At 48.9% G+C, this 27,321-nt stretch overlaps 2 protein-coding genes and 3 long non-coding RNA genes across 16 annotated transcripts in view; 2 read left to right on the top strand and 3 right to left on the bottom strand.

Annotated features, from left to right (window-relative positions):
• LOC129817817 (zinc finger protein DPF3) overlaps nucleotides 1–8,608 on the bottom strand; it is a 73,677-nt gene extending 65,069 nt beyond the window's left edge. The window contains exon 1 of the mRNA XM_055873387.1: nucleotides 8,500–8,608. Coding sequence (XP_055729362.1) covers nucleotides 8,500–8,531 — 32 coding nt within the window. The 5' untranslated portion in view covers nucleotides 8,532–8,608. The remainder of the gene's footprint in view (nucleotides 1–8,499) is intronic.
• Nucleotides 8,609–9,368: 760 nt separating this feature from the next.
• Nucleotides 9,369–26,288, top strand: LOC129817812 (DDB1- and CUL4-associated factor 4-like). Of its 2 annotated transcripts, XM_055873384.1 has the most exons (14): nucleotides 9,369–9,402; nucleotides 9,680–9,794; nucleotides 10,213–10,316; nucleotides 10,499–10,656; nucleotides 11,218–11,300; nucleotides 11,378–11,480; nucleotides 11,887–12,030; nucleotides 12,280–12,329; nucleotides 12,650–12,729; nucleotides 13,152–13,244; nucleotides 13,943–14,040; nucleotides 14,765–14,941; nucleotides 15,055–15,169; nucleotides 25,790–26,288. In XM_055873384.1, exons 2-14 carry the CDS (start codon nucleotides 9,691–9,693, stop codon nucleotides 26,026–26,028), a joined length of 1,548 nt encoding a protein of 515 aa, XP_055729359.1. In that variant the 5' UTR covers nucleotides 9,369–9,402; nucleotides 9,680–9,690; the 3' UTR covers nucleotides 26,029–26,288. The 2 variants fall into 2 exon arrangements, with proteins under 2 accessions (XP_055729359.1, XP_055729360.1); XM_055873385.1 differs by lacking the exons at nucleotides 9,369–9,402; nucleotides 9,680–9,794; nucleotides 10,213–10,316 and having other exon boundaries at nucleotides 10,642–10,656; nucleotides 11,218–11,296.
• Nucleotides 15,176–24,467, top strand: LOC129817814 (uncharacterized). 7 transcript variants are annotated; one of them, XR_008753780.1, is made up of 4 exons: nucleotides 15,176–15,443; nucleotides 15,499–16,607; nucleotides 16,660–23,506; nucleotides 23,538–23,925. It is a non-coding gene; the product is annotated as an uncharacterized LOC129817814 (long non-coding RNA). The 7 variants fall into 7 exon arrangements; XR_008753779.1 differs by having other exon boundaries at nucleotides 15,176–15,560; nucleotides 15,710–16,607; XR_008753781.1 differs by having other exon boundaries at nucleotides 15,252–15,266; nucleotides 15,444–16,607.
• LOC129817816 (uncharacterized) lies at nucleotides 15,464–16,437 on the bottom strand. Of its 3 annotated transcripts, none has more exons than XR_008753789.1 (5): nucleotides 16,370–16,437; nucleotides 16,038–16,093; nucleotides 15,917–16,006; nucleotides 15,831–15,885; nucleotides 15,464–15,539 (listed from the first exon to the last, which is right to left on the bottom strand). It is a non-coding gene; the product is annotated as an uncharacterized LOC129817816 (long non-coding RNA). The 3 variants fall into 3 exon arrangements; XR_008753787.1 differs by having other exon boundaries at nucleotides 15,490–15,570; XR_008753788.1 differs by lacking the exon at nucleotides 15,464–15,539 and adding an exon at nucleotides 15,552–15,601.
• On the bottom strand, nucleotides 20,964–21,891 carry LOC129817815 (uncharacterized). 3 transcript variants are annotated; one of them, XR_008753785.1, is made up of 6 exons: nucleotides 21,836–21,882; nucleotides 21,601–21,655; nucleotides 21,456–21,569; nucleotides 21,242–21,331; nucleotides 21,135–21,189; nucleotides 20,964–21,048 (listed from the first exon to the last, which is right to left on the bottom strand). It is a non-coding gene; the product is annotated as an uncharacterized LOC129817815 (long non-coding RNA). The 3 variants fall into 3 exon arrangements; XR_008753786.1 differs by lacking the exon at nucleotides 21,601–21,655 and having other exon boundaries at nucleotides 21,836–21,891; XR_008753784.1 differs by lacking the exon at nucleotides 21,836–21,882 and having other exon boundaries at nucleotides 21,625–21,652.
• Nucleotides 26,289–27,321: the final 1,033 nt, after the last annotated feature.

Here is a 27,321-nt window from a genome sequence, read left to right as displayed (position 1 = left end):
CCAGCTCGGCCATTCCCAAAAAACCGAGCGGGAATCACAAAAGGCCAGAGAGCCGGGGAGCTGCCCCAGTGTTGAGAGTTGGTCTGAAAGCACACGTGTAATTCACCCATCAATCACTCTAGCTCCCTCTTCCTCTCACGCTAAATGGGGGAGGGGAGTGGGTTCCTGTAAGCCAGAGGCACACACACACACAGTTCCCACTCATCCAGACCCCCCCCCCCCCCCCCCCCCCATACACACACACACCTTCTTCTCCTATACATTTCCCCCGTGCACAGCCCGCCCCCGCAATCTATAAACACAGAGCCAGATCTGCCCAGCTCTATATCCCTCATGGGTAAGTGCCTCCAACCTCACAGTTCAAGTCACAGAGACACACGTTTACAGCGAGTGCACGGGCCGCGACCCTGCAGAAACAGGCCAGTGTAGCATATTGTCTCTGACTATTGTTTCTGTATGATCTTCTTTTATTGTGTTGCATTGTGGGAAGGGGGAGGGGGTCTATGTAAATGCAATGTTTCTCTTTGCTGACATGTTGCCTGCTCTCTTTCAAAGACACATCGTTGAATCCCCCCCCCAAAAAAGACTTGCTAAGGTAAAATAAAAATAAATCAAATGAATAAATAAAGATGAATAATATTTAGAACATCCACAATTCAGAAGAATGATGTGAATGGTTTATTCTGAGATGCCAGATGACGTGTCATGATGATGCCATTTGCTGACTAAATGTTAATTTGACGTCAGACAGCAGCACTAGCAGCTATGCTGTTATCTTCCTGTTGTTGACGATGTGACCATCTTGAGACTTCCTGTTATTTGTGTTTCCCAGACAGGCTCAACACTGAGGCGTCCTGGAATTAAAATGGTAATAACTGAACTCACTTTGGCAGAGAATATAGTCTTATTCACTGATAACACTATAGTAATAACTAACTTCAAATTTAATCACCGTCTTAAAAACGCTAATAGCATAATATATTAAAGTATCCAGTAGGGCTGGGAATTTCCAGGGACCATACGGTATTATCACCATAGTGAGGGACCTCACACTTTCTCTCTCTCGCTCTCTCTCTCGCCCTCTTGCTCTCTCTCTCCCCATTTTGTCCATCTCCTAAGTATGAATTTAAGTATATTTATGCATCCAGTCTTCTTAAGCCTATGCTCTTTGTTATTTAAAAATGGTTTTGTTTTATGCAGAGAGCAGGAGACAAGTCATGGACATTGAACTTCCCACTGTCCCAAACCTCTTATCAACAGAACAGGGTATGTTGTTACGAGCTAAGTGCAAAACCCGACACCTCTCATAGAAACACAATGGTCAGATAGGAACCACATTAAACCCAAGATGGCGAGGGAGAGTGACAAGCAGTCCCCTGCACCTCTCTGGGTTAAATGGATTAAATTGCAGAAGACATAATTGTCCAACTGACTATGTATCCCCTTTTCCCTTGACAAGGCCTGGCACAAAGAGGATATATTTGAATATGTGATTCATATCTATGTAAAACTAGACTCTCTCCATCCCTGTGATACAATGCATTGCAGACAAAAGGTCCTTTCTTTCATCCTTTAACTGAATTTCCTATGGAGGAGTCTTCTGAAATGGTAGATAACACCATAGAAAAATAATGTAGTTTGGGGCAGGTAGAATTTAGCCTGGCTATAAAACAGACAGAATATAGTCTGGGCCAGGTAGAATTTAGCCTGGCTTTAAAACAGACAGAATATAGTCTGGGCCAGGTAGAATTTAGCCTGGCTTTAAAACAGACAGAATATAGTCTGGGCCAGGTAGAATTTAGCCTGGCTATAAAAAACACAGAATATAGTCTGGGCCAGGTAGAATTTAGCCTGGCTATAAAACAGACAGAATATAGTCTGGGCCAGGTAGAATTTAGCCTGGCTATAAAACAGACAGAATATAGTCTGGGCCAAGTAGAATTTAGCCTGGCTATAAAACAGACAGAATATAGTCTGGGCCAGGTAGAATTTAGCCTGGCTATAAAACAGACAGAATATAGTCTGGGCCAGGTAGAATTTAGCCTGGCTATAAAACAGACAGAATATAGTCTGGGCCAGGTAGAATTTAGCCTGGCTATAAAACAGACAGAATATAGTTTGGGCCAGGTAGAATTTAGCCTGGCTTTAAAACAGACAGAATATAGTCTGGGCCAGGTAGAATTTAGCCTGGCTATAAAACAGACAGAATATAGTCTGGGCCAGGTAGAATTTAGCCTGGCTATAAAACAGACAGAATATAGTCTGGGCCAGGTAGAATTCAGCCTGGCTATAAAACAGACAGAATATAGTCTGGGCCAGGTAGAATTTAGCCTGGCTATAAAACAGACAGAATATAGTCTGGGCCAGGTAGAATTTAGCCTGGCTATAAAAAAGACAGAATATAGTCTGGGCCAGGTAGAATTTAGCCTGGCTATAAAACAGACAGAATATAGTCTGGGCCAGGTAGAATTTAGCCTGGCTATAAAACAGACAGAATATAGTCTGGGCCAGGTAGAATTTAGCCTGGCTATAAAACAGACAGAATATAGTCTGGGCCAGGTAGAATTTAGCCTGGCTATAAAACAGACAGAATATAGTCTGGGCCAGGTAGAATTTAGCCTGGCTTTAAAACAAAGTGCTGCATTCACTATTGTTCATTTGACTTCACACTGGTTCAACCAGGAACGTAGCCAAGTGACTAAGAACAGTCTCTATAATGAAAACAACAGTATCTATAGTGAAAACAACAGTATCTATAGTGAAAACAACAGTATCTATAGTGAAAACAACAGTATCTATGGTGAAAACAACAGTATCTATGGATATCGTTTTTAGTAGTCAATTGACAAGACAGCATCTTGTGTGTAACTGCATGCATATCTCAGCCCATGCACCATCGGGACACAAAACACGTTGACCGCACTGTCTGTTTGGTTGCTTTGCTCGGCTGTCAGTGAAGGACCATCTGTTAGACCAAACAATGGAGCTTGCTTAGTGTAGGCCAAGAATGCAGCCTGTTCTTCTGACTACCACTCCAACAATAGGCTGTGTCATAACTCTGTGCCAGACCCCTTCGCTACATTCCACAGCAAATGTGGGTAAATATGTCCTGATAGTCTAGCGTGTCTAGGAGGCAAAGAGTCTGCATGTGTCCCAAATGGTACACTATTCCCTATGTAGTGGACTATTTCTGAACAGATCCCTGGTTAAAATGTGTGCACTACACACAGGGAATGTGGTTCCATGTGGGCCGGAGACATACAGCCGGTCTGTGCATAGAATCACATCTCACAGACAGATGGGAGAATGCTGCAAGGCTTTTACACAGAAACAAGGTTGTTATCACCAACATCCAGGCAGCAGGCAGCAGTGACTACAGGAGAGCAGCAGTGACTACAGGAGAGCAGCAGTGACTACAGGAGAGCAGCAGTGACTACAGGAGAGCAGCAGTGACTACAGGAGAGCAGCAGTGACTACAGGAGAGCAGCAGTGACTAAAGGAGAGCAGCAGTGACTACAGGAGAGACTACAGCAGCGACTACAGGAGAGCAGCAGTGACTACAGCGGTGACTACAGGAGAGCAGCAGTGACTACAGGAGAGCAGCAGTGACTACAGGAGTGACTACAGGAGAGCAGCAGTGACTACAGGAGAGCAGCAGTGACTACAGGAGAGCAGCAGTGACTACAGGAGAGCAGTAGTGACTACAGGAGTGACTACAGGAGAGCAGTAGTGACTACAGGAGTGCAGTAGTGACTACAGGAGAGCAGTAGTGACTACAGGAGTGACTACAGGAGTGCAGTAGTGACTACAGGAGTGCAGTAGTGACTACAGGAGAGCAGTAGTGACTACAGCAGTGACTACAGGAGAGCAGCAGTGACTACAGGAGAGCAGTAGTGACTACAGGAGAGCAATAGTGACTACAGGAGTGCAGTAGTGACTACATTAGTGACTACAGGAGAGCAGTAGTGACTACAGCAGTGACTACAGGAGAGCAGCAGTGACTACAGGAGAGCAGCAGTGACTACAGGAGAGCAGTAGTGACTACAGGAGTGCAGTAGTGACTACAGGAGAGCAGCAATGACTACAGGAGAGCAGTAGTGACTACAGCAGTGACTACAGGAGAGCAGCAGTGACTACAGGAGAGCAGCAGTGACTACAGGAGAGCAGTAGTGACTACAGGAGAGCAGTAGTGACTACAGGAGTGCAGTAGTGACTACAGCAGTGACTACAGGAGAGCAGCAGTGACTACAGGAGAGCAGTAGTGACTACAGGAGTGACTACAGGAGAGCAGCAGTGACTACAGGAGAGCAGTAGTGACTACAGGAGAGCAGTAGTGACTACAGGAGTGCAGTAGTGACTACAGGAGTGACTACAGGAGAGCAGCAGTGACTACAGGAGAGCAGCAGTGACTACAGGAGAGCAGTAGTGACTACAGGAGAGCAGCAGTGACTACAGGAGAGCAGCAGTGACTACAGGAGAGCAGTAGTGACTACAGGAGAGCAGCAGTGACTACAGGAGAGCAGAAGTGACTACAGGAGAGCAACAGTGACTACATGAGAGCAGCAGTGACTACAGGAGAGCAGAAGTGACTACAGGAGAGCAGTAGTGACTACAGGAGTGCAGTAGTGACTACAGGAGAGCAGCAGTAACTACAGGAGAGCAGTAGTGACTACAGGAGTGCAGTAGTGACTACAGGAGTGCAGTAGTGACTACAGCAGTGACTACAGGAGAGCAGCAGTGACTACAGGAGAGCAGTAGTGACTACAGGAGTGACTACAGGAGAGCAGCAGTGACTACAGGAGAGCAGTAGTGACTACAGGAGAGCAGTAGTGACTACAGGAGTGCAGTAGTGACTACAGCAGTGACTACAGGAGAGCAGCAGTGACTACAGGAGAGCAGTAGTGACTACAGGAGTGACTACAGGAGAGCAGCAGTGACTACAGGAGAGCAGTAGTGACTACAGGAGTGCAGTAGTGACTACAGCAGTGACTACAGGAGAGCAGCAGTGACTAAAGGAGAGCAGTAGTGACTACAGCAGTGACTACAGGAGAGCAGCAGTGACTGCAGGAGAGCAGTAGTGACTAAATGAGTGCAGTAGTGACTACAGCAGTGACTACAGGAGAGCAGCAGTGACTACAGGAGAGCAGTAGTGACTACAGGAGTGACTACAGGAGAGCAGCAGTGACTACAGGAGAGCAGTAGTGACAACAGGAGAGCAGCAGTGACTACAGGAGAGCAGCAGTGACTACAGGAGAGCAGTAGTGACTACAGGAGTGCAGTAGTGACTACAGGAGAGCAGCAGTGACTACAGGAGAGCAGCAGTGACTACGTGAGAGCAGCAGTGACTACAGGAGAGCAGCAGTGACTACGTGAGAGCAGCAGTGACTACATGAGAGCAGCAGTGACTATGTGAGAGCAGCAGTGACTACAGGAGAGCAGCAGTGACTACGTGAGAGCAGCAGTGACTACAGGAGAGCAGCAGTGACTACAGGAGAGCAGCAGTGACTACAGGAGAGCAGCAGTGACTACAGGAGAGCAGTAGTGACTACAGGAGAGCAGCAGTGACTACGTGAGAGCAGCAGTGACTACAGGAGAGCAGTAGTGACTACAGGAGAGCAGCAGTGACTATGTGAGAGCAGCAGTGACTACAGGAGAGCAGCAGTGACTACGTGAGAGCAGCAGTGACTACAGGAGAGCAGCAGTGACTACAGGAGAGCAGCAGTGACTACAGGAGAGCAGCAGTGACTACGTGAGAGCAGCAGTGACTACAGGAGAGCAGCAGTGACTACAGGAGGGCAGTAGTGACTACAGGAGAGCAGTAGTGACTACAGCAGTGACTACAGGAGAGCAGCAGTGACTACAGGAGAGCAGCAGTGACTACGTGAGAGCAGCAGTGACTACAGGAGAGCAGCAGTGACTACGTGAGAGCAGCAGTGACTACAGGAGAGCAGCAGTGACTACAGGAGAGCAGCAGTGACTACAGGAGAGCAGCAGTGACTACGTGAGAGCAGCAGTGACTACAGGAGATTAGCAGTGACTACGTGAGAGCAGCAGTGACTACAGGAGAGCAGCAGTGACTACAGGAGAGCAGCAATGACTACAGGAGAGCAGCAGTGACTACAGGAGAGCAGTAGTGACTACAGGAGAGCAGCAATGACTACAGGAGAGCAGCAGTGACTACAGGAGAGCAGCAGTGACTACAGGAGAGCAGCAGTGACTACAGGAGTGACTACAGGAGAGCAGCAGTGACTAAAGGAGAGCAGTAGTGACTACAGCAGTGACTACAGGAGAGCAGCAGTGACTGCAGGAGAGCAGTAGTGACTAAATGAGTGCAGTAGTGACTACAGCAGTGACTACAGGAGAGCAGCAGTGACTACAGGAGAGCAGTAGTGACTACAGGAGTGACTACAGGAGAGCAGCAGTGACTACAGGAGAGCAGTAGTGACTACAGGAGAGCAGCAGTGACTACAGGAGAGCAGCAGTGACTACAGGAGAGCAGTAGTGACTACAGGAGTGCAGTAGTGACTACAGGAGAGCAGCAGTGACTACAGGAGAGCAGCAGTGACTACGTGAGAGCAGCAGTGACTACAGGAGAGCAGCAGTGACTACGTGAGAGCAGCAGTGACTACATGAGAGCAGCAGTGACTATGTGAGAGCAGCAGTGACTACAGGAGAGCAGCAGTGACTACGTGAGAGCAGCAGTGACTACAGGAGAGCAGCAGTGACTACAGGAGAGCAGCAGTGACTACAGGAGAGCAGTAGTGACTACAGGAGAGCAGCAGTGACTACGTGAGAGCAGCAGTGACTACAGGAGAGCAGTAGTGACTACAGGAGAGCAGCAGTGACTATGTGAGAGCAGCAGTGACTACAGGAGAGCAGCAGTGACTACGTGAGAGCAGCAGTGACTACAGGAGAGCAGCAGTGACTACAGGAGAGCAGCAGTGACTACAGGAGAGCAGCAGTGACTACGTGAGAGCAGCAGTGACTACAGGAGAGCAGCAGTGACTACAGGAGGGCAGTAGTGACTACAGGAGAGCAGTAGTGACTACAGCAGTGACTACAGGAGAGCAGCAGTGACTACAGGAGAGCAGCAGTGACTACGTGAGAGCAGCAGTGACTACAGGAGAGCAGCAGTGACTACGTGAGAGCAGCAGTGACTACAGGAGAGCAGCAGTGACTACAGGAGAGCAGCAGTGACTACGTGAGAGCAGCAGTGACTACAGGAGATTAGCAGTGACTACGTGAGAGCAGCAGTGACTACAGGAGAGCAGCAGTGACTACAGGAGAGCAGCAATGACTACAGGAGAGCAGCAGTGACTACAGGAGAGCAGTAGTGACTACAGGAGAGCAGCAATGACTACAGGAGAGCAGCAATGACTACAGGAGAGCAGCAGTGACCACAGGAGAGCAGCAGTGACTACATGAGAGCAGCAGTGACTACAGGAGAGCAGCAGTGACTACAGGAGAGCAGCAGTGACTACAGGAGAGCAGCAGTGACTACAGGAGAGCAGTAGTGACTACAGGAGAGCAGTAGTGACTACAGGAGAGCAGCAGTGACTACAGGAGAGCAGCAGTGACTACAGAAGTCAGGAGGTACATTGACTTGTTGCTTCATTTCAATAGCAGACAGACAAAACACATACAGCTCTTAGAGATGTGTTCCATGCTCAAAAACAGTGTTGACACTATTGAGACGCATAGACTTGTTATTTATCACATTAGATTAGACCACTAGTTCTATGAGCCGATCCCAGTAAAGCGATTCCTGATGGTAACCAGTTTTCCCTTCACGGACACGGCTCCTGTGCGCTCAGCCTGATCGGACCTTTTGCTCCCGAAATCTGTCGCAGACAGTAAAAAGCAATCCCATGCATAGGCTACTCAAATGATAGCCCATCATCACTTGGTACTCCGTGTGTTTTTTTACTGTGAAAATAATCTCACATTATAAATACTGAATATACATTATCCTAATGTTGGCTATTGATGAGAGAGCGCACAAAAGAAGCGCTGGTTAGTTGACGTGAATTCAAGTAATAAAACGGACCTGAACAATGGAAGTAGCCTATATCTATATCTGTTAACAAACACTTATCCCGGTGTTCTTAGGCTATTAATGTAGCAGAATATCTAACAACTTTTGTAAAAGAAGTCCATACACAATTGACTTGTCCACGCAGCGTAAATCGGAGTGCAGAACATTGTTTCATGCGCATATAAATATATTTTCTTAAAAGCGTTCTCATGACTACATGCTTTATGCTCCGAATCCATTCGTGTAGAGACTAATACATACAAACAAAACGATAAATGTTGTCCTAACTTATAATTGTTTCAATACACGTTATGATATGTTTACAAACATCATATAAAATCCGCTATTCCATTATTCCACTCAATTTGTTGTGCATTTCTCCTGTATCGAATGCAACCTTTGCATCCAAGCAAATGCGGGTTTTTTTTCGGGGAAAAGAATATAGCATTTTAAAGATTACTTACGATTTGAGAGGATTCTGAATGACAGTCGCCATTTTGCTGCGAAACTGTAACCCAATACTCTAAATCTCGGAGCTGTTTGGGACCCCTATGAAGAAAACAACCAATAAGGTTCTAGGCGCCCCGCTCCTTAACCAATACAATGATAGTATCCAGAGATCGGGCGTGGCTTATGAGAAAACTGTCAAAAGCGTTTCATAAAGACGATAAACTTGATACAGTAGCTAGAGTACAACTTCATATTAATCTGTGATGTTGCACACATATTCACATCGTCACCGTTCACTAGCAAGTATAAATCCATTGCGTAGTGTGGGTATATAACCCGGTGTATGAAAGAGATATTCCAAGGAGTGGCTGCATTTCCGAGCAGGGAAAATAAAAACATGGTCAGTTGTCCCTACTGTGTTCCTTTGTGCCTGTCGCAAACCGACCATCTTTTATTTTCTCAACATATTAAAGACTTAAAGACTCTTCTTCCTTCAGTGGCATTTAAGCAAAAAACAAATAGAATGGTATTAGAAGAATGATATGATCCTATGCAGTAGTGCAGTAAAATACAATAACATGGGGCAGATTTTGGTTTGATTCATATTATAGAAGCATTAATCAAACATGAAGGTTTGTTTACACAAGAAATGCATTACAAAGCAATGCTCTATCCATAACCTAAACCAATCACAACGTCTTTATCACTACAGACGACAGTCATCTCTGATACAATGTTACAATGTTTCATTCATGAGAAATATGATTAAAGTCACATTTCGTTAGAGGAAACGATAGTGATTGATAGCACAAGTAGCCAATAGTGAAGCCGCAAAGAGGGCCACTATTGTGAGCGATAACCCAATGAGGGTTAGGGGCGGGTGTTAAATTGGTCACGTGGGTGCAACGTTGTAGCAGGTAAAGTGAACTTTGTGTCAAGCTCCTATGTTCAATAATATATTTGATCAACGTTGTGTCCTCTAATTACTACACGAATAACCCCATTTCATTTTAAATATGATAATGATTCAAATTGTCTACGTACCACGTGTCTGTATTTAAGGGGATTTTGTTAGCAAGCGAAATGGATAGCCGAATTAGCTAACTTGCTAGCTAGCTAAAAAGTACACAACACAGAAGCAAGCGAGTGACAAACTTCGTGTTGATGTTTACTGTCCGTCATTTGTGTCCATAGCAGTAGCAGGGATGAAGAAAGGGAATTGGCGTGACAGGGGCAGGGACCGAAGGCGACTCGGTTACCGCTCTGACTGGCAAAGGGACAACGCAAGGCACAGAACACAGGAACAAAGGTAGGATGGTGACAACGTCTCTCACGACCACAGGTTAGTTGGCCCGAGTTATGTGTAAACTACCTTATTTACAGTTCGTTTACTTATCTATCAAATGCTGAGGGCGTTCTTGGGTCATTAATCTTAATTCAGTGTATGTTATATGATCTGAATGACATGTATTCCTAAACTCTTGTTATAATCCTGCCCGTGTGTTGTTTTACCTGTGTAATGGTGGTGCAGCGGTCTAAGGCACTGCATCTCTGTGCTAGAGGCGTCACTACAGACCCTGGTTCGAGTCCAGGCTGTATCACAACTGTCCCAGCGTGGCCCGGGTTTAGGGCCTCTGTTTCTAGGTCGTCGTTGTAAATAATAATTAGTTGTTAACTTGCCGAGTTTAAATAAAGGTTACAAAAACAAACTCCTCTCTGGTCCCCAGGTATGGCAGTAGTGAAGCAGGCCCCTCCTACAGAGACAGGACCCCAGAGAGTAGGCCTATTTCTAATAGTGCAGCCTCCTCCTCCTCCTCCTCTGCTGCTCCAGGTCAGTTACACACAGACACCTTTCTTACATGGCTGTAGAATGACTACTTATAAATCATTGCAGTCCCAAGTGTGTCACTGCACACCCCCCCCCCCCCCCCCCCCCCACTGCACGTACAAGGACAATACAGACTCCACGTCTTTACCGTCCACGTGTACCTTGTCCTGTCCTTCCATCTCCAGAGCTGCCGGGGTTCTACTTTGACGCTGAGAAGAACCGTTACTTCCGGCTGCTGCCGGGCCATAACAACTGTAACCCTCTGACCAGAGGGCTGCTGCAGGAGAGAGAGCAGGAGAAACACAGGGCCAGGATGATCACTGAGGACGAGAGGCCCAGGAAGGTACTACTACAGACTGTGGAATGTTGAATTTAAAAAATGTTTTGTCATTTGTTTCTTGTCGTGGATAGATGATGTCTCTCCTTCCCTCATTGAAAATGACAGCAGCTCTGAAGGGCTTTTTCTAGTGTGTTCTGTTTGTCCCTCCAGAAAGCACCGAGAGCAGGCCTGAACTCAGCTCTGAAGGGCTTTTCTAGTGTGTTCTGTTTGTCCCTCCAGAAAGCACCAAGAGCAGGCCTGAACTCAGCTCTGAAGGGCTTTTCTAGTGTGTTCTGTTTGTCCCTCCAGAAAGCACCAAGAGCAGGCCTGAACTCAGCTCTGAAGGGCTTTTCTAGTGTGTTCTGTTTGTCCCTCCAGAAAGCACCAAGAGCAGGCCTGAACTCAGCTCTGAAGGGCTTTTCTAGTGTGTTCTGTTTCTCCCTCCAGAAAGCACCAAGAGCAGGCCTGAACTCAGCTCTGAAGGGCTTTTCTAGTGTGTTCTGTTTGTCCCTCCAGAAAGCACCAAGAGCAGGCCTGAACTCAGCTCTGAAGGGCTTTTCTAGTGTGTTCTGTTTGTCCCTCCAGAAAGCACCAAGAACAGGCCTGAACTCAGCTCTGCTGCTGCAGAAAAGACACCTGGGTCTGCTGCCTGGGAACTCTTACAGTAGGTACGGTATCAAAAAGACACACATACACACACGTACATACGTACGTTATTGTGTCCCTTATGATTGTGTGTGCCCAGGCTGATCCATGAGATGAAGGTGAGTGGGATGAGACGTCACAGACTGGAGGTCCAGAGCTCTGACAGCAGCAGTCCCAACACAGACAACTTTAGACTCATAGTGGTGAGTTACGCACGCACACACACACACACACACACACACACACACACACACACACACACGCTTTCTCTCTCGTGCACTTTCTATTGACTTTTAAGAAAAATGTTGGCAATGATAGGAAGAAGTTTACACCAGTCTAATTGTCCTCTTCTTTTCTCTCTTCCTCCTCTCTCTCTTCCGCTCATTACCTCCTCTCCTCCTCCTCCTCTCTCTCATCCCCTCCTCTCCTCCTCCCCTCTCTCTCCTCCCCTCATTTCCTCCTCTACTCCTCCTCTCTCTCATCCCCTCCTCCTCTCTCTCTCTCATCCCCTCATTTCTTCCTCTCTTCCTCCTATCTCTCCTCCCCTCATTTCTTCCTCTCTCCTCTCTCTCTCTCTCCCTCTTCCCCACACCTCCTCTTCTCACTCAGGGTGACTCTGCATGTGAGCGAGTGTTCACGGTTAACGACGTGTCTCACGGAGGCTGCAAGTACGGCATCATGAACTTCAGAGGCTGCAGCAGGGGCTCCCTGTCTGTCGAGATGTGTGACAACCTCTACTTTACAAATAGAAAGGTGGGAAGGAGAGAGAGGGCTGAGGATAACCTCTACCAACAGAAAGGTGACAGAGGGAGGGAGGGACGGAGGGAAGGGTTAGGAGCTGGGGAGAGAGGACTGGGAATGAAGGCTAGTTTTGGATTTGGCCATTAGAATCATGCTGGATGGTAGGAATATCTACCCAGGCATCTTGAACACCTATATGCTAACCTATGTTGTCTGTTACACCTGTTCAGTACCTGTGTTATATACATGTCTGTGTTTCAGGTGAACTCTATCTGCTGGGCCTCCGTCACCCACTCTGACTCACACGTCCTGTATCCTTCTGACACAGCAGACTGGGATGCTACTCAATGTGGTTTATGACCCTGCGTCCTTAGCGGAGTTGCCAATAACCCGGATGCTTCCGGTTTTACCAGGATACGGCTAAATAAACCTTCCTTCTCCGCCGAAAGACAGATGTGGGAACTCCGCTCAGGTGTTTCTTTTAGGCCTGCTATGTTAAGGTTCATGACCCTGTCTAGTCACTCTAGTTTGTTCCGACGGGGTCAAAGGTCCCCTCGGCATGTTCAGACCGTTGTCAGTAGCTGTACTTAGAGAGGTGTTGAGCTAGTGTTTTCTTGACTCCAGTGTTCAGCCTGTGTCTGGTGGGCATGGCAGAGACTCCTGGCTGTGTCAGTTTACTACCAGCCTCGCTCTTCAGCAACTCCAACCCAGGTAACCCCTTTTCCATGTGCTTCTCTCAGAACACACTTTTATTTTCATGACATTTTATTGTAGACTATAATGTTCATATATTTCTTGCTGAGCACATTCGTAATTTCACTCTCCTTCTCTCCTCTCTCTCCTCCTCTCATTCTCTCTCCTCTCCTTCTTCTCTGTCCTCTCTCTCTCCTCATCCTCTCCTCCTCCTCTCTCTCTCTCTCTCTCTCTCTCTCTCTTCTCCTCCTCTCTCTCTCTCTCCTCCTCTCCTCCTCCTCTCCTCATCCTCCTCCTCTCTCTCTCCTCCTCTCTCTCTCTTCTCCTCTCTCTCTCTTCTCCTCTCTCTCTCTCTCCTCTCTCTCTCTCTCATCCTCTCCTCCTCCTCCTCCTCCTCTCTCCTCCTCCTCCTCCTCTCTCTCTCTCCTCCTCCTCTCCAGACCAGCCGGGGATGCTGTGTAGCTTTAAGATCTCTACAGCCTGGTCCTGTGCCTGGTGTCTCAACCCTCAGGCCGACAAAACATTTAGCACTGGTTAGTTGAATGCCTTCCATCATCTTTACCAATTGATGAGCATTTTACACTCTACAATGTTAGTGATACTGTAGCAAGCGATGCCTTTCAGTTCACCATTTTATACAATGTTCCTACATGAAACATCTCACTGAAACTTGCCTGTTCATTAATAATAACAGATCATTTAATGACAATAACATTATGTTCTTTTTACTGTTCCTTTTATACACACACACACACACATATATATATATATACCTGTCTTTTCTCTTAATAACACTGCCCTGGTGGCCATTTTGAAAAGCACCATTTGAGTGACCGTTTCCCTGCCTGTCTCCCGTGGCCGTTTCCCTGCCTGTCTCCCGTGGCCGTTTCCCTGCCTGTCTCCCGTGGCCGTTTCCCTGCCTGTCTCCCGTGGCCGTTTCCCTGCCTGTCTCCCGTGGCCGTTTCCCTGCCTGTCTCCCGTGGCCGTTTCCCTGCCTGTCTCCCGTGGCCGTTTCCCTGCCTGTCTCCCGTGGCCGTTTCCCTGCCTGTCTCCCGTGGCCGTTTCCCTGCCTGTCTCCCGTGGCCGTTTCCCTGCCTGTCTCCCGTGGCCGTTTCCCTGCCTGTCTCCCGTGGCCGTTTCCCTGCCTGTCTCCCGTGGCCGTTTCCCTGCCTGTCTCCCGTGGCCGTTTCCCTGCCTGTCTCCTGTGGTCTTTGTGTTCGTCTGTTGCCAGGTCTGTCTCGCAGGGTGATAGTGACGGACGCAGTGACGGGCAGGAGACAGACGTATGGCATCGGCAGTGATGTGTTGGCACAGCAGTTTGCCCTCAGGGTGAGTTAGTTGTGCCATGGCATTCACTTAGACTCATTGTCACAAAAAGTGTAACCAACACTGGTGAGAGGCTGATATTTCTGAAGTGTGTCTGTGTGAGAGATGAACAGATGGAGGGGCGCTTCTCAAACTTCTTTATTATTGACCTTTAGAGTTTTTAACAGCTCATTCCCCTGTCCCTCCCTCATTCCCCTGTCCCTCCCTCATTCCCCTGTCCCTCCCTCATTCCCCTGTCCCTCCCTCATTCCCCTGTCCCTCCCTCATTCCCCTGTCCCTCCCTCATTCCCCTGTCCCTCCCTCATTCCCCTGTCCCTCCCTCATTCCCCTGTCCCTCCCTCATTCCCCTGTCCCTCCCTCATTCCCCTGTCCCTCCCTCATTCCCCTGTCCCTCCCTCATTCCCCTGTCCCTCCCTCATTCCCCTGTCCCTCCCTCATTCCCCTGTCCCTCCCTCATTCCCCTGTCCCTCCCTCATTCCCCTGTCCCTCCCTCATTCCCCTGTCCCTCCCTCATTCCCCTCTCCCTCTCTCATTCCCCTCTCCCTCTCTCATTCCCCTCTCCCTCACTCCCCTCTCCCTCACTCCCCTCTCATTCTCCTCTCTCTCTCTCCCTCTCTCATTCTCCTCTCTCTCTCTCCCTCTCTCATTCCCCTCTCCCTCTCTCATTCCCCTCTCCCTCTCTCATTCCCCTCTCCCTCTCTCATTCCCTCATTCCCCCTCCATCCAGGCTCCGGTCCTGTTTAATGGCTGTAGGTCAGGAGAGATCTTCAGTATCGACCTGCGTCAGAAAGGCAGACGGGACCACAGCTGGAAGGCCTGCAGGTTCTACCAGGACTCTGCTATCACCTCCGTACGAATACTACAGGATGAGAACTACCTACTGGCCGCGGACATGATTGGAGAGGTGGGACACACACACACACACACACACACACACACACACACACACACACAGACGTGGTAAAGTTACCCTTCTCCAACTCTGTTTTACCTGTGTGTTGATATGTCTCACTGCAGATCAAGCTGTGGGATGTACGAGTAACAAAACCAGTGCAGAAGTACGAGGGTCATCATAACCAACACGCCTACTTACCCCTCCACGTCAACGAACCTGAGGGACTGCTGATGGCTGGTAGGTTACAGGACCTTACTGCTGATGGCTGGTAGGTTACAGGACCTTACTGCTGATGGCTGGTAGGTTACAGGGCCTTACTGCTGATGGCTGGTAGGTTACAGGGCCTTACTGATGGCTGGTAGGTTACAGGACCTTACTGATGATGGCTGGTAGGTTACAGGACCTTACTGATGATGGATGGTAGGTTACAGGACCTTACTGATGGCTGGTAGGTTACAGGACCTTACTGATGGCTGGTAGGTTACAGGACCTTACTGCTGATGGCTGGTAGGTTACAGGGCCTTACTGCTGGTAGGTTACAGGACCTTACTGCTGATGGCTGGTAGGTTACAGGACCTTACTGCTGATGGCTGGTAGGTTACAGGACCTTACTGATGATGGCTGGTAGGTTACAGGACCTTACTGCTGATGGCTGGTAGGTTACAGGACCTTACTGCTGATTGCTGGTAGGTTACAGGACCTTACTGATGATGGCTGGTAGGTTACAGGACCTTACTGATGGCTGGTAGGTTACAGGACCTTACTGATGGCTGGTAGGTTACAGGGCCTTACTGATGGCTGGTAGGTTACAGGGCCTTACTGATGGCTGGTAGGTTACAGGGCCTTACTGCTGGTAGGTTACAGGACCTTACTGATGATGGCTGGTAGGTTACAGGACCTTACTGCTGGTAGGTTACAGGACCTTACTGCTGATGGCTGGTAGGTTACAGGGCCTTACTGCTGATTGCTGGTAGGTTACAGGACCTTACTGATGATGGCTGGTAGGTTACAGGACCTTACTGATGATGGCTGGTAGGTTACAGGACCTTACTGATGGCTGGTAGGTTACAGGACCTTACTGATGATGGCTGGTAGGTTACAGGACCTTACTGATGGCTGGTAGGTTACAGGACCTTACTGATGGCTGGTAGGTTACAGGACCTTACTGATGATGGCTGGTAGGTTACAGGGCCTTACTGATGGCTGGTAGGTTACAGGATCTTAGTGATGGCTGGTAGGTTACAGGGCCTTACTGATGATGGCTGGTAGGTTACAGGGCCTTACTGATGATGGCTGGTAGGTTACAGGACCTTACTACTGATGATGGCTGGTAGGTTACAGGACCTTACTGATGGTGGCTGGTAGGTTACAGGGCCTTACTGATGATGGCTGGTAGGTTACAGGGCCTTACTGATGATGGCTGGTAGGTTACAGGACCTTACTGCTGATGGCTGGTAGGTTACAGGACCTTACTGCTGATGGCTGGTAGGTTACAGGACCTTACTGATGATGGCTGGTAGGTTACAGGACCTTACTGATGATGGCTGGTAGGTTACAGGGCCTTACTGATGATGGCTGGTAGGTTACAGGGCCTTACTGATGATGGCTGGTAGGTTACAGGACCTTACTGCTGATGGCTGGTAGGTTACAGGACCTTACTGATGATGGCTGGTAGGTTACAGGACCTTACTGATGATGGCTGGTAGGTTACAGATGATGGCTGGTAGGTTACAGGGCCTTACTGATGGCTGGTAGGTTACAGGGCCTTACTGCTGGTAGGTTACAGGGCCTTACTGATGATGGATGGTAGGTTACAGGGCCTTACTGAGGATGGCTGGTAGGTTACAGGGCCTTACTGAGGATGGCTGGTAGGTTACAGGGCCTTACTGAGGATGGCTGGTAGGTTACAGGACCTTACTGATGATGGCTGGTAGGTTACAGAACCTTACTGCTGATGGCTGGTAGGTTACAGGACCTTACTGATGATGGCTGGTAGGTTACAGGACCTTACTCAAGTTTCAATCAAGTTTATTTTATATAGCCCTTCGTACATCAGCTGATATCTCAAAGTGCTGTACAGAAACCCAGCCTAAAACCCCAAACAGCAAACAATGCAGGTGTAGAAGCACGGTGGCTAGGAAAAACTCCCTAGAAAGGCCAAAACCTAGGAAGAAACCTAGAGAAGAACCAGGCTATGAGGGGTGGCCAGTCCTCTTCTGGCTGTGCCGGGTGGAGATTATAACAGAACTATGCCAAGATGTTCAAAATGTTCATAAGTGACAAGCATGGTCAAATAATAATCATGAATAATTTTCAGTTGGCTTTTCATAGCCGATCATTAAGAGTTGAAAGCAGCAGGTCTGGGACAGGTAGGGGTTCCATAACCGCAGGCAGAACAGTTGAAACTGGAACAGCAGCAAGGCCAGGTGGACTGGGGACAGCAAGGAGTCTTCATGCCCGGTAGTCCTGACGTATGGTCCTAGGGCTCAGGTCCTCCGAGAGAGAGAAAGAAAGAGAGAAGGAGAGAATTAGAGAGAGCCAAGATTTTCAAAATGTTCATAAATGACAAGCATGGTCAAATAATAAATCAGGAATAAAAGTCAGTTTGCTTTTCATAGCCGATCATTAAGAGTTGAAAGCAGCAGGTCTGGGACAGGTAGGGGTTCCATAACCGCAGGCAGAGCAGTTGAAACTGGAACAGCAGCAAGGCCAGGTGGACTGGGGACAGCAAGGAGTCATCATGCCCGGTTTGCCGTGACGTATGGTCCTAGGGCTCAGGTTCTCAGAGAGAGAGAAAGAAAGAGAGAACGAGAGAATTAGAGAGAGCATACTTAAATTCACACAGGACACTGGATAAGACAGGAGAAGTACTCCAGGTATAACCAACTGACCCTAGCCCCCCGACACATAAACTACTGCAGCATAAATACTGGAGCCTGAGACAGGAGCGGTCAGGAGACACTGTGGCCCCATCCGAAGATACCCCCGGACAGGGCCAAACAGGAAGGATATAACCCCACCCACTTTGCCAAAGCACAGCTCCCGCACCACTAGAGGGATATCTTCAACCACCAACTTACAATCCTGAGACAAGGCCAAGTATAGCCCACAAAGATCTCCACCACAGCACAAACCAAGGGGGGGCGCCAACCCAGACAGGAAGATCACGTCAGTAACTCAACCCACTCAAGTGACGCACCCCTCCTAGGGACGGCATGAAAGAGCACCAGTAAGCCAGTGACTCAGCCCCTGTAATAGGGTTAGAGGTAGAGAATCCCAGTGGAGGGGAACCGGCCAGGCAGAGACAGCAAGGGCGGTTCGTTGCTCCAGAGCCTTTCCGTTCACCTTCACACTCCTGGGCCAGACTACACTCAATCATATGACCTACTGAAGAGATAAGTCTTCAGTAAAGACTTAAAGGTTGAGACCGAGTCTGCGTCTCTCACATGGGTAGGCAGACCGTTCCATAAAAATGGAGATCTATAGGAGAAAGCCCTGCCTCCCGCTGTTTGCTTAGAAATTCTAGGGACAATTAGGAGGCCTGCGTCTTGTGACCGTAGCATACGTGTAGGTATGTACGGCAGGACCAACTCGGAAAGATAGGTAGGAGCAAGCCCATGTAACGCTTTATAGGTTAACAGTAAAACTTTGAAATCAGCCCTTGCCTTAACAGGAAGCCAGTGTAGGGAAGCTAGCACTGGAGTAATATGATCAAATTTCTTGGTTCTAGTCAGGATTCTAGCAGCCGTATTTAGCACTAACTGAAGTTTATTTAGTGTTTTATCCGGGTAGCCGGAAAGTAGAGCATTGCAGTAGTCTAACCTAGAAGCAACAAAAGCATGGATGAATTTTTCTGCATCATTTTTGGACAGAACATTTCTGATTTTTGCAATGTTACGTAGATGGAAAAAAGCTGTCCTTGAAACAGTCTTGATATGTTCGTCAAAAGAGAGATCAGGGTCAAGAGTAACGCCGAGGTCCTTCACAGTTTTATTTGAGACGACTTTACAACCATCAAGATTAATTGTCAGATTTAACAGAAGATCTCTCTGTTTCTTAATGATGATGGCTGGTAGGTTACAGGACCTTACTGGTGGCTGGTAGGTTACAGGACCTTACTGATGGCTCGTAGGTTACAGGGCCTTACTGATGATGGATGGTAGGTTACAGGACCTTACTGATGGCTGGTAGGTTACAGGACCTTACTGATGGCTGGTAGGTTACAGGACCTTACTGATGGCTGGTAGGTTACAGGACCTTACTGCTGATGGCTGGTAGGTTACAGGACCTTAACTGATGATGGCTGGTAGGTTACAGGACCTTACTGATGGCTGGTAGGTTACAGGACCTTACTGCTGATGGCTGGTAGGTTACAGGGCCTTACTGCTGGTAGGTTACAGGACCTTACTGCTAATGGCTGGTAGGTTACAGGACCTTACTGCTGATGGCTGGTAGGTTACAGGACCTTACTGCTGGCTGGTAGGTTACAGGACCTTACTGCTGGCTGGTAGGTTACAGGACCTTACTGCTAATGGCTGGTACGTTACAGGACCTTACTGCTAATGGCTGGTAGGTTACAGGACCTTACTGCTGATGGCTGGTAAGTTACAGGACCTTACTGCTGATGGCTGGTAGGTTACAGGACCTTACTGCTGATGGCTGGTAGGTTACAGGACCTTACTGATGATGGCTGGTAGGTTACAGGACCTTACTGATGATGGCTGGTAGGTTACAGGACCTTACTGCTGATGGCTGGTAGGTTACAGGGCCTTACTGCTGATGGCTGGTAGGTTACAGGACCTTACTGCTAATGGCTGGTAGGTTACAGGGCCTTACTGATGGCTGGTAGGTTACAGGGCCTTACTGATGATGGCTGGTAGGTTACAGGACCTTACTGCTGATGGCTGGTAGGTTACAGGACCTTACTGCTGATGGCTGGTATGTTACAGGACCTTACTGATGGCTGGTAGGTTACAGGACCTTACTGCTGATGGCTGGTAGGTTACAGGACCTTACTGCTGATGGCTGGTAGGTTACAGGACCTTACTGCTGGTAGGTTACAGGACCTTACTGCTTATGGCTGGTAGGTTACAGGACATTACTGCTGGTAGGTTACAGGACCTTACTGCTGATGGCTGGTAGGTTACAGGACCTTACTGCTGATGGCTGGTAGGTTACAGGACCTTACTGCTGATGGCTGGTAGGTTACAGGACCTTACTGCTGATTGCTGGTAGGTTACAGGACCTTACTGCTGATTGCTGGTAGGTTACAGGACCTTACTGATGGCTGGTAGGTTACAGGACCTTGCTGATTGCTGGTAGGTTACAGGACCTTACTGATGGCTGGTAGGTTACAGGACCTTACTGCTGATGGCTGGTAGGTTACAGGACCTTACTGCTGATGGCTGGTAGGTTACAGGACCTTACTGCTGATGGCTGGTAGGTTACAGGACCTTACTGCTGATGGCTGGTAGGTTACAGGACCTTACTGCCGATGGCTGGTAGGTTACAGGACCTTACTGTTGGTAGGTTACAGGACCTTACTGATGGCTGGTAGGTTACAGGACCTTACTGCTGATGGCTGGTAGGTTACAGGACCTTACTGCTGATGGCTGGTAGGTTACAGGACCTTACTGCTGATGGCTGGTAGGTTACAGGACCTTACTGCTGATGGCTGGTAGGTTACAGGACCTTACTGCTGATGGCTGGTAGGTTACAGGACCTTACTGCTGATTGCTGGTAGGTTACAGGACCTTACTGATTGCTGGTAGGTTACAGGACCTTACTGATGGCTGGTAGGTTACAGGACCTTACTGCTGATGGCTGGTAGGTTACAGGACCTTACTGCTGATGGCTGGTAGGTTACAGGACCTTACTGCTGATGGCTGGTAGATTACAGGACCTTACTGCTGATGGCTGGTAGGTTACAGGACCTTACTGCTGATGGCTGGTAGGTTACAGGACCTTACTGATGGCTGGTAGGTTACAGGACCTTACTGCTGATGGCTGGTAGGTTACAGGACCTTACTGCTGATGGCTGGTAGGTTACAGGACCTTACTGCTGATGGCTGGTAGGTTACAGGACCTTACTGATGATGGCTGGTAGGTTACAGGACCTTACTGATGATGGCTGGTAGGTTACAGGACCTTACTGATGGTAGGTTACAGGATCTTACTGCTGATGGCTGGTAGGTTACAGGACCTTACTGCTGGTAGGTTACAGGACCTTACTGCTGATGGCTGGTAGGTTACAGGGCCTTACTGCTGGTAGGTTACAGGACCTTACTGATGGCTGGTAGGTTACAGGACCTTACTGCTGATGGCTGGTAGGTTACAGGACCTTACTGCTGATGGCTGGTAGGTTACAGGACCTTACTGATGGCTGGTAGGTTACAGGACCTTACTGCTGATGGCTGGTAGGTTACAGGGCCTTACTGATGATGGCTGGTAGGTTACAGGACCTTACTGCTGATGGCTGGTAGGTTACAGGACCTTACTGCTGATGGCTGGTATGTTACAGGACCTTACTGATGGCTGGTAGGTTACAGGACCTTACTGCTGATGGCTGGTAGGTTACAGGACCTTACTGCTGATGGCTGGTAGGTTACAGGACCTTACTGCTGGTAGGTTACAGGACCTTACTGCTTATGGCTGGTAGGTTACAGGACCTTACTGCTGGTAGGTTACAGGACCTTACTGCTGATGGCTGGTAGGTTACAGGACCTTACTGCTGATGGCTGGTAGGTTACAGGACCTTACTGCTGATGGCTGGTAGGTTACAGGACCTTACTGCTGATTGCTGGTAGGTTACAGGACCTTACTGCTGATTGCTGGTAGGTTACAGGACCTTACTGATGGCTGGTAGGTTACAGGACCTTGCTGATTGCTGGTAGGTTACAGGACCTTACTGATGGCTGGTAGGTTACAGGACCTTACTGCTGATGGCTGGTAGGTTACAGGACCTTACTGCTGATGGCTGGTAGGTTACAGGACCTTACTGCTGATGGCTGGTAGGTTACAGGACCTTACTGCTGATGGCTGGTAGGTTACAGGACCTTACTGCCGATGGCTGGTAGGTTACAGGACCTTACTGCCGATGGCTGGTAGGTTACAGGACCTTACTGTTGGTAGGTTACAGGACCTTACTGATGGCTGGTAGGTTACAGGACCTTACTGCTGATTGCTGGTAGGTTACAGGACCTTACTGCTGATTGCTGGTAGGTTACAGGACCTTACTGATGGCTGGTAGGTTACAGGACCTTACTGCTGATGGCTGGTAGGTTACAGGACCTTACTGCTGATGGCTGGTAGGTTACAGGACCTTACTGCTGATGGCTGGTAGATTACAGGACCTTACTGCTGATGGCTGGTAGGTTACAGGACCTTACTGCTGATGGCTGGTAGGTTACAGGACCTTACTGATGGCTGGTAGGTTACAGGACCTTACTGCTGATGGCTGGTAGGTTACAGGACCTTACTGCTGATGGCTGGTAGGTTACAGGACCTTACTGCTGATGGCTGGTAGGTTACAGGACCTTACTGATGATGGCTGGTAGGTTACAGGACCTTACTGATGATGGCTGGTAGGTTACAGGACCTTACTGATGGTAGGTTACAGGATCTTACTGCTGATGGCTGGTAGGTTACAGGACCTTACTGCTGGTAGGTTACAGGATCTTACTGCTGATGGCTGGTAGGTTACAGGACCTTACTGCTGGTAGGTTACAGGACCTTACTGCTGATTGTTGTTAGGTTACAGGACCTTACTGATGGCTGGTAGGTTACAGGACCTTACTGATGGCTGGTAGGTTACAGGGCCTTACTGATGGCTGGTAGGTTACAGGGCCTTACTGATGGCTGGTAGGTTACAGGACCTTACTGGTGGCTGGTAGGTTACAGGACCTTACTGATGATGGCTGGTAGGTTACAGGACCTTACTGATGATGGCTGGTAGGTTACAGGACCTTACTGATGATGGCTGGTAGGTTACAGGACCTTACTGATGGCTGGTAGGTTACAGGACCTTACTGCTGATGGCTGGTAGGTTACAGGGCCTTACTGATGATGGCTGGTAGGTTACAGGGCCTTACTGATGATGGCTGGTAGGTTACAGGACCTTACTGATGATGGCTGGTAGGTTACAGGACCTTACTGATGATGGCTGGTAGGTTACAGGACCTTACTGCTGGTAGGTTACAGGACCTTACTGCTGGTAGGTTACAGGACCTTACTGCTGATGGCTGGTAGGTTACAGGACCTTACTGATGATGGCTGGTAGGTTACAGGACCTTACTGATGATGGCTGGTAGGTTACAGGACCCTACTGCTGGTAGGTTACAGGACCTTACTGCTGGTAGGTTACAGGACCTTACTGATGATGGCTGGTAGGTTACAGGACCTTACTGATGATGGCTGGTGGGTTACAGGACCTTACTGATGATGGCTGGTAGGTTACAGGACCTTACTGATGATGGCTGGTAGGTTACAGGACCTTACTGCTGATGGCTGGTAGGTTACAGGACCTTACTGCTGGTAGGTTACAGGACCTTACTGATGATGGCTGGTAGGTTACAGGTTCTTACTGATGATGGCTGGTAGGTTACAGGACCTTACTGCTGGTAGGTTACAGGACCTTACTGATGATGGCTGGTAGGTTACAGGACCTTACTGATGATGGCTGGTAGGTTACAGGACCTTACTGATGATGGCTGGTAGGTTACAGGACCTTACTGCTGGTAGGTTACAGGACCTTACTGCTGGTAGGTTACAGGACCTTACTGCTGATGGCTGGTAGGTTACAGGACCTTACTGATGATGGCTGGTAGGTTACAGGACCTTACTGCTGGTAGGTTACAGGACCTTACTGCTGGTAGGTTACAGGACCTTACTGCTGGTAGGTTACAGGACCTTACTGCTGGTAGGTTACAGGGCCTTACTGCTGATGGCTGGTAGGTTACAGGACCTTACTGCTGGTAGGTTACAGGACCTTATTGCTGGTAGGTTACAGGACCTTACTGCTGATGGCTGGTAGGTTACAGGGCCTTAATGCTGATGGCTGGTAGGTTACAGGACCTTACTGCTGATGGCTGGTAGGTTACAGGACCTTACTGCTGATGGCTGGTAGGTTACAGGGCCTTACTGCTGATGGCTGGTAGGTTACAGGACCTTACTACTGATGGATGGTAGGTTACAGGACCTTACTACTGATGGCTGGTAGGTTACAGGACCTTACTGCTGATGGCTGGTAGGTTACAGGACCTTACTACTGATGGCTGGTAGGTTACAGGACCTTACTGCTGATGACTGGTAGGTTACAGGACCTTACTACTGATGGCTGGTAGGTTACAGGACCTTACTGCTGATGGCTGGTAGGTTACAGGACCTTACTGCTGATGGCTGGTAGGTTACAGGACCTTACTGATGATGGCTGGTAGGTTACAGGGCCTTACTGCTGATGGCTGGTAGGTTACAGGACCTTACTGATGATGGCTGGTAGGTTACAGGACCTTACTGCTGGTAGGTTACAGGACCTTACTGCTGATGGCTGGTAGGTTACAGGACCTTACTGCTGATGGCTGGTAGGTTACAGGACCTTACTGCTGGTAGGTTACAGGACCTTACTGCTGATGGCTGGTAGGTTACAGGACCTTACTGCTGATGGCTGGTAGGTTACAGGGCTTAACTTCTCTTCAAGAGTGATGCAAATTCAGGTTACTACTTTTTGATTACTTCAACTTCGTAAATACTCCAAGGAAGGGAATGCACTAACTTTAAGTCTCTCTGGATACTTGTCGTCAAAGGCACTCAACTTGTACTGCACTGACTCGGATGACAGATGATTGGTTAAAAGAAATGGATAATAAGATGAGTTAGATTTCAGTGCAGCCTGTGATGTTATTGATCCTAAATTGTCATTGAAGAAACTCACTTGCTATGGCTTTACATTACCTGGTTGGAGAGAGTTTTTTAGCTTCTCTAACATCAGGATATGTACAGTGCGGTGTCCCTCAGGGCAGTTACCTTGGACCGTTCCTCTTCTCTATTTTTACAAATGATTTGCCACTGGTCACACAAGGTACAACGACTATGTATGCAGATGATTCAACACTTTTACATGTCAGCACCTCAAAGCCAGTGAGCTCACTGCCATTCTAAATAAGGAGTTACAGTCATTATCAGAATGGCTGATTCATAATAAACTGGTCTTTATAAATACATCTACAACTAAAATCATTGTATTTGTTTCACAACAGAGCAGCACATCCTGCCCTTCACTCTACATACATAACTAACATCAACATACATAACATCAACAACATTACAAGCCAGTCTTTCCTGGTTTGACGGTTGACGAACTGCTCCTCTCAAGAGTTTTTATGAGGAATATTACTGTGATGATAAATTCCAGATTTCAGATGTTAGCTCAGACACCCAACAAGACATGCCACCAGGGGTCTCTTCGCAGTCTCCCAAGTCCAAAATGAATTCACGGCAATGCACAGTATTGTAAAGAGCCATGATCGCATGGATCTCCAATTACTCAAGCAAACAGCAAAATGACCTTTAAACAACGGACTAAACAACATCTCATGGAACAGCAGCGACTGTCAGGGGACACACGGTATTGTGTTGTTGTATTTTAAAATGTGTGCGACTGTCCTGGTCTATCAGTGTTTTGTTACTTGTCTTTTTTTATATATTTATTTGTGGGCCCCAGGAAGAGTAGCTGATGCTTCTGCAAAAGCTAATGAGGATCCAAATAAACATTTAAGAAAAGTGCCTGCTAAATTACTGAAATGTACATGTCAAATTAAATGAGAAAAGAATGATAAGTATCTTTCCATTTGTCTTCTCCAGTGGGTCAGGACTGCTACACCCGTCTGTGGTCTCTGGCGGACGGCCAGCTCCTGAGGACCATCCCATCTCCCCACCCTGCTGGGAAGGACATGATCCCCAGCGTGGTCTTCTCCTCCCAGCTAGGAGGCAGCAGAGGCCTGCCTGGTCTCCTCATGGCTGTCAGGCACGATCTGTACTACTTCCCTTATAACAGTGACTACCAGGAGGGAGGAGGGGTAGTAGCAGAGGCAGCCTGCTAGGGGAGGGCTTGGCTGAGGCAGCCTGCTAGGGGAGGGCTTGGCTGAGGCAGCCTGCTAGGGGAGGGCTTGGCTGAGGCAGCCTGCTAGGGGAGGGCTTGGCTGAGGCAGCCTGCTAGGGGAGGGCTTGGCTGAGGCAGCCTGCTAGGGGAGGGCTTGGCTGAGGCAGCCTGCTAGGGGAGGGCTTGGCTGAGGCAGCCTGCTAGGGGAGGGCTTGACTGGACCTTGGTTAAAAGGGGTAGTAGTCAGGGGCTCACTACTCTTCTGTTCCTGTTGACCACCAGTCTGAAAGGACTGTTAGAGAAGAAGGAAAATGGACAAAGAACCTTTCTTTGCAAAGTAACTGGAATGAAGGAGACTCTTACTGCCTAAAGTTATCAGCCTGGAGATTCAAGACTTCAAGTGGAGAGTTGGGTCTGACCGTAGAGCTGCGGGGTGGAGAGTTGGGTCTGACCGTAGAGCTGCGGAGTGGAGAGTTGGGTCTGACCGTAGAGCTGCGGAGTGGAGAGTTGGGTCTGACCGTAGAGCTGCGGAGTGGAGAGTTGGGTCTGACCGTAGAGCTGCGGAGTGGAGAGTTGGGTCTGACCGTAGAGCTGCGGAGTGGAGAGTTGGGTCTGACCGTAGAGCTGCGGAGTGGAGAGTTGGGTCTGACCGTAGAGCTGCGGAGTGGAGAGTTGGGTCTGACCGTAGAGCTGCGGAGTGGAGAGTTGGGTCTGACCGTAGAGCTGCGGAGTGGAGAGTTGGGTCTGACCGTAGAGCTGCGGAGTGGAGAGTTGGGTCTGACCGTAGAGCTGCGGAGTGGAGAGTTGGGTCTGACCGTAGAGCTGCGGAGTGGAGAGTTGGGTCTGACCGTAGAGCTGCGGAGTGGAGAGTTGGGTCTGACCGTAGAGCTGCGGAGTGGAGAGTTGGGTCTGACCGTAGAGCTGCGGAGTGGAGAGTTGGGTCTGACCGTAGAGCTGCGGAGTGGAGAGTTGGGTCTGACCGTAGAGCTGCGGAGTGGAGAGTTGGGTCTGACCGTAGAGCTGCGGAGTGGAGAGTTGGGTCTGACCGTAGAGCTGCGGAGTGGAGAGTTGGGTCTGACCGTAGAGCTGCGGAGTGGAGAGTTGGGTCTGACCGTAGAGCTGCGGAGTGGAGAGTTGGGTCTGACCGTAGAGCTGCGGAGTGGAGAGTTGGGTCTGACCGTAGAGCTGCGGAGTGGAGAGTTGGGTCTGACCGTAGAGCTGCGGAGTGGAGAGTTGGGTCTGACCGTAGAGCTGCGGAGTGGAGAGTTGGGTCTGACCGTAGAGCTGCGGAGTG

The sequence above is a fragment of the Salvelinus fontinalis genome, chromosome 20 (assembly GCF_029448725.1).
Source record: "Salvelinus fontinalis isolate EN_2023a chromosome 20, ASM2944872v1, whole genome shotgun sequence".
Taxonomy (NCBI): Eukaryota; Metazoa; Chordata; class Actinopteri; order Salmoniformes; family Salmonidae; genus Salvelinus; species Salvelinus fontinalis.
Note: the sequence above shows the minus strand (reverse complement) of the source record. Positions and strands in the feature narration are given on the sequence as shown.

What these genes read in the sequence shown, in the direction of transcription:
- LOC129817812 (XM_055873384.1), top strand. Translation starts at nt 9,691, where the DNA reads ATGAAGAAAGGGAATTGGCGTGACAGGGGCAGGGACCGAAGGCGACTC. An exon ending in CGACAAAACATTTAGCACTG is followed by an intron (nt 13,245 to 13,942) that starts GTTAGTTGAATG and finishes GTCTGTTGCCAG; the next exon opens with GTCTGTCTCGCAGGGTGATA. An exon ending in CCGCGGACATGATTGGAGAG is followed by an intron (nt 14,942 to 15,054) that starts GTGGGACACACA and finishes GTCTCACTGCAG; the next exon opens with ATCAAGCTGTGGGATGTACG.